General features: G+C 41.7%; 1 protein-coding gene across 3 annotated transcripts in view; it reads right to left on the bottom strand.

Moving 5' to 3' along the window:
* Positions 1-13812, bottom strand: part of MSI2 (musashi RNA binding protein 2) — a 762584-nt gene that overhangs the window by 36571 nt on the left and 712201 nt on the right. For all 3 annotated transcript variants that reach the window (XM_088456130.1, XM_088456131.1, XM_088456132.1), the window contains one exon: positions 6351-6527. In XM_088456130.1, the coding sequence (XP_088312256.1) occupies positions 6351-6527 (177 nt within the window). The remainder of the gene's footprint in view (positions 1-6350; positions 6528-13812) is intronic.

Below are 13812 nucleotides of genomic sequence, written 5' to 3'. Positions count from 1 at the left end.
ATGCCCCACAGTAATGCTTCTAATTACTTTAAAATTACCTGCTCGTTGCCATGGGGTTTCATGCTTGTTGTCAGTGGATTTATGCTCATTGCCAGGGGGTTTCATGCTTGTTGTCAGGGGTTCCATGCTCATTGCCATGGGGGTTTATGCTCGTTGCCAGGGGGGTTTGAAGGGAGAAGATGCAGCTCTCAGCATCCTCTCCCTGCAGCGCCAGCGTTCCCGGCACTTCCGGGAACGCAGTGTGCATTGCGCTCTGCTAACAGACACTAGAGGTCCAGTAGGACCTCCAGCATCCGTCTCTTCCTTGGCGGCGGCCATTTTTTGATGGCCGTTTTCAGCAGAGTCCATGCGGACGGCTAGTACACATGGAATCTGCTGAAAACGGCCATCCAAAAATGGCCGCCGCCAAGAAAGAGACAGACACTAGAGGTCCAGTAAGGACCTCTAGCATTAGTCTCCTATTCGGCGGCGGCCATTTTCAGATGGCAGAGTCTGCTTTTTCACCCCCCCGCAATCCCCTCCCGGTGCACGTGCACCACTAGCCCCCCCCCCTAGTTGCGGCCCTGATTGTACTATATACCTAATATATGCCAAATGTGATTTTGTGATAAACGTACAAAGTTTTCTAATGAACGCTATTATATTAAGATTTTGTATAGATAATTTTATCGGTAACAATTTGCCCCAACCCCGTAACAACTTACCCTCGTCGGGGGCAGATTGTTACAATTATTTTTTTACCAAAACTATGTTTTTCATTGTTAATAATAATTATTGGATTTAACTTACACCCAATTTAAATAGAAGAAAGAATATGGTTTTGTTTGTAAATTTTTGTGTTTGGTTGTAAAAAAAAGATTTTTTGAGATATTTGAATTTCTGTATTTTTGTAACAAGCCCCATCTTCCCCTACTCTAAGGGGAGAATTCTAAAGTATTTGGGTGTGGTACAGTAGATGGTCAAAAGGCAATAGATCAACATGGTCAAAAGATCTACTGACAAATGACCAACCGCGCAGAAGGTCAACAGGGTTAAAAGGTCAAAAAGTTGAAACGGTCAACACAAAATGGTTGACACCTGTTTTTTGTAATTTAATCCCAACCCAAACCCTTCCCCTAGTGCCTAACCCTAACCCTCCCCCCTAGTGCCTAAACCTAATCCTCCCCCTCGTGCCTAGACTTAACCCTCCCCCTCCTACTAGTGCCTAACCCTAAAAAACCCTTGAAAAAACATGCTAACCATTTGATCCTGTCAACCTTCTGCACTGTCAAACATTTGTCAGTCTACCTTTTGTTCCTGTCAACCATGTTGACCTATTGCTGGTCGACCATCTGGTGTCGACCTATTGACTGCTGATCTTCCATCTGGATACCATTGTATTTTGCAGTAATTGGCACCTGACTGAGCTATTCAATTATTGCTACGATCAGGCATGAATGCCACGTGTGCCTAGATTTCTGCTCACACTCTCCTGAGGTGGCGAACAGAAATGTGCGAAGTCAACAGCACGCCAGTAGTTCAGACTGATTCAGCGGCTTCCCACGGCTAAACCTGGAACATTTGGCCCGGAACAACAATTGAATAGCTCCGTCTGGTGCCCAATACTTTTGTACATGCAAAAAAACAATTGAATCTCCCTCTAAGCCTAAACATTGATATATTCTGAAGAATTAACATTTTCCCTATAACAATGACACTACAAATACCACTCTGCTGAAACAAAGCCAAGTTAAGGTTTTGGAGAAAATTTTCTTTGTATTCTTGGAATAAAATGTTCCTACATAACAGAACGACAAGATTATCTTTCTTATGCTGGGCATACACTATACAATTATTTGTCAGACATCTGTCCAATCTTGTTGTTTGGAATAAAAACCTGGTAATGGTCCCAAACTCTGGAAAATGGGCAAAACTGATTGTTCAAATTGGTTAAATTCATTTGATTTAACCAATTTGTCTGAACGACCACTTTTGACTGTTTTCCAGTGTTTGTAAGCAAATTGTCATTTGCTCCCATACACTACCAGATATTCACTCCAATCAGCCAGATAGGACAGATGTCTGACAGATAATTGTATAGTGTATGCCAAGCATTATTTAAAATTGATTTTTACTGTGCTGCAAAGAATGTGGAGAGTTCCCTATAGATAAGGGCTAAACATAAACAAATGGATCTCTCCAGTCAAATAACATTTAATAATCAAGTTTGAAGAGGCAAGAACAAAAGTCTGATTAGCTAATAATCACATTGGCATAATTAGAACTGTAGGAGCAACACCTGACCATGAATCTTGAATTCCGGTAATTTGCTATGCTCATCAAATGACTGGATCTATGCAATGTTGGTCTGCTTGTCTTTTGCCCAATTTGCCATGTTTCTTGTCAAGGGATGCAACACTGCGGCCAGCAATAGCTCAAACGACTGCCCCAGCTACTACGGAAAGCTCAGCCAGAGACACAGTGGGTATGTCACGCAATAATTTTAGACCATTGAAACCAAGATAAAAACAGTAAGTAGACATTTTATTGTCATTACATGACAAACCGATACTTAAAAGCCAAAACTTTTTTTCATAATAGTGTCTGTTACCACTTCACTTAGCTTCTGTGACAAACACTACATGTAATTCAAGTGATCTGTTGTTATTGGAGCGCAGCATGGATAAAGTTATTGGACTATCAGACCACTGGGATTAACACACAGTATTTATTCTGTTGCTACAGTATATGGTGCATGTACAGATGGGCCCAGTTAGCTTGTTGCTCATAGCGCACCATTCAGGCCTCCTGTGTCGCGCCATGGAACGTTATGTGAGGGCTGTACTGTGGCGTACCGTGGTGGGATTCTACAACGAAAGATAAGCCATGGCATGTAATACAGCGCTTAACCTCTGGGTGGCGAGTGCTCCACTGATAAAATTTGTACTGCGGTGGGATGTTGAGAGAAATGCTTTGAGTTCAGTAGAGTTCTTAGAAGTTTTAAAGGTACTTAAAATTACTGAACCTGACATGATCTATCTTTATGAAACATTTTCCCCCTGTTATGTGTACAATACAATGTCTACTGTATAGCAGAAATGCCAAGTTGTGGGATGTCGAGAGAAATGTTTTGAGCCTAAGGTCACAGGAGTGCTGTGTGACTCTGTAGCGCCGAGCGTCATTTATGCGTCTTATTAACACAAGCAGTTTCTGCTTATTAAAATTATATGCAGCATGTCTATGTTCTGTGAGCCAGTGCGGGTGTATCCGCAAGCAAATCACTATGTTACAGTGGCTCTTAGTGTAATGTTATGTTTTGTGTGCAGATACACCCGCACTGGCTCACAGAGCATAGGCATGCTGCAAATTATCATTTTCATCAGTAGAAGCTGCTTGTGCTATTAATTTGCATCGCTGTGTGATTCAGACGCATTTGAAGATAAAAAGACACTCGCGCTACAGAGTCATGCCTTATTAGTACAGTACATTTAAACACATTCATCACGTCTCAGTGAGAGCTGTGCATGCCTGTGACCACTGTCTGAACCCATGAGACAAAAAAAAAAAATTATGTACAGGACTCACACACATACTGTACTGTTATTATGTAATACTTTATTGCACATTCTTCTACAGCACTGATTCCATGACCAAAATGTTGTACTATAGTGTACCAATTACAGCTTCTGTCAGTCAATCATCAGGCGGTGATAAAGAAAATGCATTGGAACTCTGACGCATGGGCGGTGTAGTTTAGGAAAAGTGACACCTGCTGGACAAAAAGTTGTATTACATGATTTGACTTTTTTCCAGTGCTACACTACGTTCTGTTACGAAACATTCTGAATGGCGCGACTCAAGGCTACTGTGTGGTGCGAGATGCAGGGCGTGCTACATGACTATATGGAGCAACAAACTAGCTGGGCACATCTGTAATCTACCTCCTTTTTTTCCCCTACACTATGTGGCTTACCATGCTTAGTACACTGTTAATCCAACTTTGCTCAATCCTATTTTGGTCATTTATAGTACTAATAATTGGCTATATGCCACAGTTCCATAGAGCATGGAGCCAATTGTTGATATGTTATGCATTCCTTGTATGTATAAACAAGAGAAAAGGACACAACCTACACGTATGGATTTACTGTATATTGTGCACACTGAAATGCTCATACATTACATGCTGCAGTTTTAGTTGGTATTAGTTTTCTAGATAGGCTCTAGTCTACTCACTCTATGTTGAGATAATCTAGCACTCTACTTCATATCAGCAGTTAAGGATTTGTTCTGCACCATATATCTACTTACACTGATGCTGCACAAAGTGCCTGGGATCGCTTATCTTCCTCACTGCCTTATAAATTACTACAGTAAGTGAGCTAAGAGCATCCTTGCAAATGTATCCAGCGCTGGACATGAAAGGTCGACATTCCATTCTCAGATAAACCTTTGCTCGATAAAATACAGCAAACTTTCAGCGTTGAGTCAGTATGGCATTTTCCTAGTTTTTATTTCTAAAAAGGCACTGAGGAATTCCTTGTGCAAATGCAACCAAAACTACAGAATGAATACATTTTAAGTCTATAGAAATGACTATGCTAAATTCATCATAATGGAATCATTCAAAATTATTCTAATAGCGCAAACATATTGCTAACATGTAAATAAACATTTGGCAAATGTAAAGCATATCACTTAAAAACTAATTGATAGCGAGAGTTGTCATCCCCCAACACCTGAACTCTGGGCACCCAAAAAAACAAATTTAGACAAAAAACTTACACTAACCTTCAATTAATAAATAAAAACCTAACCAAAACCCTTGTTCACCACTGTATTAAACTTAGGGGGAGTATCCAATTAGCAGCACTGCTAATTGATCGTGGCGGAGCTATCCAATTAGCCGACGGCACTTATTGTGGGTATTTTTCAGGACCTGATGTGTCCCAAAATATAATCCATGACTAGTGCAGTTTTTTCACCACCTAAATGGCGAAAAATACATAAGTCTGCGAGCTTATAGCGGATTTTGTGTGTTTTCGGGAGAAATATCCTTTTATTTCGTCCGAAATATTGGGATAGGGGGGAAAAAATATTGTCGAAAAACGGGACTAATCAGCGCAATATTCCCATTTTTCACCAATCGCGGCTAATTGGATACCCCCCTTTGTATTAAACATGAAAAAATATATTTGTAACCTCCTAATGTAGTCCAGTTTGGAGAGTCAAAAAACCCTGGAAAAATCTCCATAAGAAAAAATAAAAACCATCAACCCATGTGCTCACTATGAACGATCACTGCTAAAAGATTAAATTTAGTATTCCTCAATACTCCATTTAACCAACCAAACACAACTGGCCAGCATAGGAAACTGTGTGTGAGTGGCATTCAGCGAGGGGAGAGACCTGGTTTCACTCAGTCTGCTGCATCCATTCATTTTTTGTGAGTGTGTGGGTGATTTTTGTTTTTTATTATTATTTATTATTATTATTATTTATTAATTATTATTATTTATTTATTTTTAGGATTTTTTCCAGTCTCAGTGATATAGTGAAAACCAGACCAATGTATCTATCCCTGGTTGAGTTACAAATTATTTTATATTGTACAGTGCAGCAATTTAAATTGAGGTAACTAACAATCACTTGTAGTTTTCCTCTATTCAGCTTCATGTGCTTTTCTACAAGTGACAGAGTTACCTCTGTTCATACCACATCATGCTGAATTAGTCATTTCAACCAGGACACAAACATAGTAATGTGACTCACAAATCTCAGTAACATGTGCTGAATACTTTCCATTCCTCTCACATGCGCCAACTGGTGGCAAATAAAATGCTTTGCAGGGATTATTAATGTTACCCTTTGGGAAACACACTTGATATAATGCATTTCTTGAAGCAGCAGCATGACGAAAATAAGGAAAATTAAAGAGATCATCCAGTGTTAGAAGACAAATTGACAGTTGTTACATCTGCATAGTAAGACCACTGAGTGACAGCTGGAAATAATAAACAACATGACAATGTAAAGTTCTCTATAGCTCTGCCAGTTAAAAAAAAAACATGTACATTTGCTAAAAATCTAGTACATCATGTAATAATTCAAAGGAAAACTAAACATATGGTTTTGGATGTATGAGATGTTCTTTATAAGCACATTTTCTTTTTACCATGAAATGCCAAAGTGCATGCACATGCAACAGTTTGAGATGAGCATCGGCAGTTATTCACTCACGCTGAGACAGAAGGATTACACCAAAGTTACAACAAGAAAACAGATATCTGACATGCAAAATCTCAGTGTTGCAATTAACGATGTGACATTTGTTCTCCCATCCACCCCAAATAATGAAAGACTGTACAAACCTGGGCTCTTAAACTGATCCGGGCTGGGAAGGTGATGTAGGGGGGAGTTACTTGCTGAAGCAGCATGCTCACTACGAAGCATCTGAGCCGCTCGAGGCCCCATGGAACCGTAATCCGCAAACGATAACGTGGCCCGTTGGTCGCCGGGCGAGGTATAGAAACCATAATCTGGGATTCCTAGAGACATATTGACTCCATCACTGTCAGTTCTCAATTGTGACTCAGTAAAAATGTAATAATGTAAAATGACAAACATATAGGTAGCCAGCCCTTGCCATACACTGCTCCTTGCAATCATATTTAAATTATATAAAATAGACATTTGGAAAATTCAACAGAATGTGGGAGAGTTTGGACAACAGATAAGGTTTCACAGTAAGGTTAACATTTAGTACCAGCAATGTCATGCGTACAGTCTGCAAGTGTGAACAGGGAAAAGGTAAGTGGATATCACATATAGTGATCGGGACTCAACTGCACACAATGGTGCTTATCCGGTTGATATGATCTCAATTCTAATTGCAATAAAATGATTCAGCTAACATAAAAAGATACATATTTCTTCCTAAGTGGTCACTTGTAACAAAAACACATTTACTACCACTGAAGTACACCCCTGATACAGTCACAGACCGTGCTGAAACAAATGTAGGTATGTTTTGACACTGTAAAACTGGGAGCTAACTAATGCTGGGCGTCCACTATACAATTATCTGTCAGATATCTGTCCAATCTGGCTGGATGGAATGAAAACCTGGTAATGTATGGGAGCAAATGACAGTTGATCAAATGGTCTTAAACACTGGAAAACGGACAAAAAACAATTGTTCACAATGGCTAAATTTGTGTGTTTTAACCAATTTGTCTGAATGACCATTTTTGGCTATTTTCCAGTGTTTGTGACCATATGGACGATTGTCATTTGCTCCCATACATTACCAGGTTTTCATTCCAACCAGCCAGATTGGACAGATATCTGACAGATAATTGTATAGTGGATGCCCAGCTTTAGGGGACTGTCAAATTAAATCCAAACAATGTTACTTTTATATCAATATCCCAATTTTAAAATATTTTTATGGCAAAAGAAAAAAAAAAAAGAACTAAATAAAAACTGAAATATAAATGCGCCTTATGCACACATAGGGCCTGGTACTAAGTTGCACGCTAACCTCACGCATGCCGATGTTCATGTACTGTAGCTGGCCATGTTATAAGCACTGCACATGCATCTAAGTTGCCCTGCGCATGCGTCCCGATTGTTACCGAACGGAGATGCAGAACGAATTTGGATGCGTGTATATCTTAGTATGCATACCTGACTGGTAACAGGGGGGTGGGTTAGGTAGACATGGGTGTGTCACTAACAGCGGTTGTGTCCAAAGATGCAATGCCGCTCAGACGGAGAAACTCAGACAGAGAAACTGCACCTGCCATACGGCTGATCCAAGTTTCGATGGTGCAGCGATGGTGTGTCTAAAGATGCGCAGAGATGAATTTCCACAGGTGCAAGGCACTGTAAGTGGCAATCCCAGTTTTAAAGAAATCACTTGTTAGCATAATACGCGGCAGCAGCAACAGACGCAGAAGCACCTCCGTGCAACTCAGAATCAGGCCCATAGTGTAGAATGGGAGCAACAATGTATTTTTATATGATCATTGTGATAAACTGTCCAGCTGGTTTTTCTCACTGGTAATGGGTTAGTTCTTATGCATGGATTTATATACATTTACGATGCTAGCAATGGCAGTGAAACAGCTTCTCCACGTATTTTAAACAGCTAATGCAGTATTTCTATTATCTCCACCTGCAATTCCTATAGTATGAGGAAAATATAAGATTATCTTGTGACATGAAATGTTTTCACCATATACAATAGCCTCTCCACTCCATTGTCAGTGTGTACCTCATAGCCTCTCCACTCCATTCTCAGTGTGTACATCATAGCCTCTCCACTCCATTCTCAGTGTGTACATCATAGCCTCTCCACTCCATTGTCAGTGTGTACAGCACAGAACATCCACTCCATTGTCAGTGTGTACATCATAGCCTCTCCACTCCATTGCCAGTGTGTACATCATAGCCTCTCCACTCCATTGTCAGTGTGTACAGCACAGAACATCCACTCCATTGTAGGTGTGTACATCATAGCCTCTCCACTCCATTCTCAGTGTGTACATCATAGCCTCTCCACTCCATTCTCAGTGTGTACATCATAGCCTCTCCACTCCATTCTCAGTGTGTACATCATAGCCTCTCCACTCCATTGTCAGTGTGTACAGCACAGAACATCCACTCCATTGTAGGTGTGTACATCATAGCCTCTCCACTCCATTCTCAGTGTGTACATCATAGCCTCTCCACTCCATTGTCAGTGCGTACATCATAGCCTCTCCACTCCATTCTCAGTGTGTACATCATAGCCTCTCCACTCCATTGTCAGTGTGTACAGCACAGAACATCCACTCCATTGTCAGTGTGTACATCATAGCCTCTCCACTCCATTGTCAGTGTGTACATCATAGCCTCTCCACTCCATTGTCAGTGTGTACAGCACAGAACATCCACTCCATTGTAGGTGTGTACATCATAGCCTCTCCACTCCATTCTCAGTGTGTACATCATAGCCTCTCCACTCCATTCTCAGTGTGTACATCATAGCCTCTCCACTCCATTCTCAGTGTGTACATCATAGCCTCTCCACTCCATTGTCAGTGTGTACAGCACAGAACATCCACTCCATTGTAGGTGTGTACATCATAGCCTCTCCACTCCATTCTCAGTGTGTACATCATAGCCTCTCCACTCCATTGTCAGTGGGTACATCATAGCCTCTCCACTCCATTCTCAGTGTGTACATCATAGCCTCTCCGCTCCATTCTCAGTGTGTACATCATAGCCTCTCCACTCCATTGTCAGTGTGTACATCATAGCCTCTCCACTCCATTGTCAGTGTGTACAGCACAGAACATCCACTCCATTCTCAGTGTGTACATCATAGCCTCTCCGCTCCATTCTCATTGTGTACATCATAGCCTCTCCACTCCATTGTCAGTGTGTACATCATAGCCTCTCCACTCCATTGTCAGTGTGTACAGCACAGAACATCCACTCCATTCTCAGTGTGTACATCATAGCCTCTCCACTCCATTCTCAGTGTGTACATCATAGCCTCTCCACTCCATTGTCAGTGTGTACAGCACAGAACATCCACTCCATTCTCAGTGTGTACATCATAGCCTCTCCACTCCATTGTCAGTGTGTACAGCACAGAACATCCACTCCATTCTCAGTGTGTACATCATAGCCTCTCCACTCCATTGTCAGTGTGTACATCATAGCCTCTCCACTCCATTGTCAGTGTGTACATCATAGCCTCTCCACTCCATTGTCAGTGTGCACTGACATCGTAGCCTCTCCACTTCATTCTCAGTGTGTACATCATAGCCTCTCCACTCCATTCTCAGTGTGTACAGCACAGAACATCCACTCCATTCTCAGTGTGTACATCATAGCCTCTCCACTCCATTGTCAGTGTGTACAGCACAGAACATCCACTCCATTGTCAGTGTGTACATCATAGCCTCTCCACTCCATTGTCAGTGTGTACATCATAGCCTCTCCACTCCATTGTCAGTGTGTACATCATAGCCTCTCCACTCCATTGTCAGTGTGCACTGACATCGTAGCCTCTCCACTTCATTCTCAGTGTGTACAGCTCAGAACATCCACTCCATTCTCAGTGTGTACATCATAGCCTCTCCATTGTCAGTGTGACATCATAGCCTCTCCACTCCATTGTCAGTGTGTACATCATAGCCTCTCCACTCCATTGTCAGTGTGCACTGACATCGTAGCCTCTCCACTTCATTCTCAGTGTGTACATCATAGCCTCTCCACTCCATTCTCAGTGTGTACAGCACAGAACATCCACTCCATTCTCAGTGTGTACATCATAGCCTCTCCACTCCATTCTCAGTGTGTACAGCACAGAACATCCACTCCATTGTCAGTGTGTACATCATAGCCTCTCCATTGTCAGTGTGTACATCATAGCCTCTCCATTGTCAGTGTGTACATCATAGCCTCTCCACTCCATTGTCAGTGTGCACTGACATCGTAGCCTCTCCACTTCATTCTCGGTATGTACATCATAGCCCCTCCACTCCATTGTCAGTGTGTACAGCACAGATCACTGCTATTCTTTTTCCATCAAAGTGTTAATAGTGTCCCAAGGTGACCAAAGTCTAGAGGTGTACAGATACTGTATGTCCACATACATCTTACTTCCTTGTGCAATACACAGCTCTTCTAGTTGTACCATGCCGTGGTGCAGCTCTGTAGCGCCGAGAATCTCTTAGTGTGACTTTTTCACTTAAAATGTGTCTTATTTGCAAAGCGATATGGATAGGATGCACAGGCAACTTATGCTGAATAAACTGATATGCAGTATGCCTATATTCTGGGTGCGACTGCGGCTGCATGCAAAATGCTACATTACAGTGTCACAGCCACTAACTCTGTAACATAGCATATTGCATGCAGATGCAGCCGCAGTCACACACAGAATATAGGCATGCCGCATATCATTTCAATCAGCATAAGCTGCTTGTGCATTATATTCACATTGCTTTGAAAATCAGATGCATTTTAAGGGAAAAAGTCACACGAAGATACTCATGGTGCTACGGAGTCGCACAGAGCTAACTCGTTATGTGTAATGCGATTTGTAGTGCACGGAGGATAGATGTATGTGGGCACATCTGTACTTGTTATGAATGAGGAATTATGTTTGGAGAAGAGGGAAAGCAAGAAAGCTCTAAAATACAACTAACAGTTGTATTTTAGTTATTAGTAAAATAACGTATGTAAATATTTATACTAGTTGGCATACGGAAAGAGAAAAGCAGCATTTCAATTGATAGTGTATGTGTCTCTAAAAGTAGTCAGTGATAACTAATAGGATGAATGTTCAAGACAAGTGTTCGTTGTATTTTAGAGTTTGAGTTTAAAAGACAATGAACACTTTACCTGCCTTGTAAAATGTTAGTGGCCCTCCAAACCTTTTTAAAAATTGCAACAAATTATCGTCACTTTTTATTTTAAGGAGCCACATTTTCCGCAGCACCATACAGGGAAAATAGAGTAACAGAGAAACTGACACATCACTGGTACAGTAATGGCTGGCATATCTTTGGAACAATTCAGTATAATAAACAGATACTGTAAACTAGATAGGATGTGGACAGTTCGGCGAGCATTGGCGTAACTACATAGGGTGCAGGGGGTGCAGTTGCTATGGGGCCTGCAGCCTGGGGGGGCCTGAGTGCAAGCAATCTTATTTTTTTAAAATTTTAAGTTTATTTAATCTGGTGTGGGCCCCCTGTACCCACTGTAGTTATGCGGCAGCCACTGGAGGTTTAAACCGCACTGGAGGCGGGCCCGGCCAAGAGAAGGAGTCAGCCGCCTGCTAGAAGACACGCGAGATAATGACAATGACGTCATCATCTCGCGAGTGACGGTCCAGGAAGGAGAGGAGACGGTGCACATAGGCAGATAAGAGCACGGCAACCGCTCTCCCCACACCACCTGGGCCCGGGCCCGGGCCCTCCGGCTATTACCGCTGCTGACCCGCAGACCGCAGCCGCATTAGTCCTTTATTGAATCAAGGAGGACGCGGCTGGGTCCGGAAACTGCTCCCCACAACACCTGGTTATTACCGCTGCTGCCCCCGGGCAGGGACACTGCCATCTGCAGCAAGAAATGAATCTTCACTGCAGATGATGGTGTCCAGGCCCAATGTCAGCAGTGGTAATAGCTGTTACCATATGTAAAGCAGCACACAGTGTACAGGCATACCAGCGACATTGGTTGCCTTAATAGGCTTTGTGCAGGAGAAGGTTTGTACATTGCATACAAATGATAGTCAACGGTAAACTCACCTCTAGTGCGGCACTAGGCATTACCACTGTGGTGGATACCTGACTTGGGGGGACCCATTAAAAATTTTGATATGGGGCCCACAGAGTTTTAGTTACGCCCCTGTTGGCGAGGGTTGAGAAACTCACTGTAACTGTATTGGAAAGTGGTGAGTGGAAGGCAGTTCAGGACTTACAGTATTGAGACTGTACAAAGTGAGTGGTGAGCACACAGAGTTGGAGTTGCAGAAAGGGACTGGGAGACAAGAGAGCACTGGAAGTAAGGATAGTGCTGGGGTGGAACATGAGGAAGGAGGGCCCTGGCCGAGAGAACTTCCTTGCTATGAGAAGGGGTGAACAGTTGGAGAGTAAACTGGAGAGAAGCATAGAATGGGGAGAACAGAACAGTGGAGATTTAGGAGGAGGCTCTGAAGAAAAGGTATGTTTACAGTGCACATTTAAAGAATTAAAAAAAATACATGTGAGTTTGGGAAGTATTCAGCCCAAAACAGAAAAAATAGGTAATAAAAAGGTGCACTTGGGCAACATAGAATCTATTAATACATAACTTTTATTTAGAACATTAAAATATCAACTGATTTCCCCCTCTAAACACATAGAAAGGCAAAATATTATTTAAAATATTAAACTGTGCAAAAGAAAGAATAAGTGTTAAAAAAAATAGTTTTATAAGTGCTGTATGTAAAACTGATAGGGCTGGATTACACACCTGTCACTTCATACTAAAACTATGATTACAGATTAAAAACAAAAGGTTGACCATGAGATCATGTAACGGATCATAACAAATATCACATACAGTCACTCCCAATATTTGTTGAGAATTTATTTTGTTGCGGGCTGTCATACTTCTTCCTGCAATGTGGCTAACCATAGCCTCACTACGCATGATCAATTGGTACCCATAACAATGGGGGTCTCTCTGCGATACTGGCACCAAGTTCAGTGGCTCCCGTTTTGATCTTCTGTGCATGCACAGTGGTGCACCAGAGCAGAGCAAAGCCCAGTATGACTCATAGAGGCTGTATTTATGCCACAGTCTTTAGCCCTGCCTCCATACACTGGGGGTTGTAGAAGAGTGAAGGAAGCAGAAGGTGGAGGTAAACTAATCTTAAAATGATGTTAAGTCACTTCATCTTTAAAGAAAAAAGGTGCCACCACTTTTTGACTATAAAGAAATGTAGAAGAGGAACTTATTTATAGGAAACAGAGCTATTTTCCAAAGTTTTAAAAGGAAATTCACCTCACTTTCTCTACTGTTACAGAATTCCGCACAAGTATTTGAAAGTTCACTACTGCAAATATCAGCAACAGTCAAAACCCCAATTATAAGCTGCATGGTAGTTGAGAGCAAGAAGTTTTTTAATTATTTTGTTAACTTGAATCCATTCACAAGTCTCTCTCTTATAAATAATTTATTCATCCACGGAGCTCGGCATACAATTTACAGATCAGGATATGAGTTTTATTCCTTCCAACAGAGCGCATTCAAAACATTGTTTTCCTTTTCATTTAGCAAAGG

The sequence above is a fragment of the Taudactylus pleione genome, unplaced genomic scaffold, assembly GCF_031769625.1.
Source record: "Taudactylus pleione unplaced genomic scaffold, aTauple2 ptg000687l, whole genome shotgun sequence".
Lineage (NCBI taxonomy): Eukaryota > Metazoa > Chordata > Amphibia > Anura > Myobatrachidae > Taudactylus > Taudactylus pleione.
Note: the sequence above shows the minus strand (reverse complement) of the source record. Positions and strands in the feature narration are given on the sequence as shown.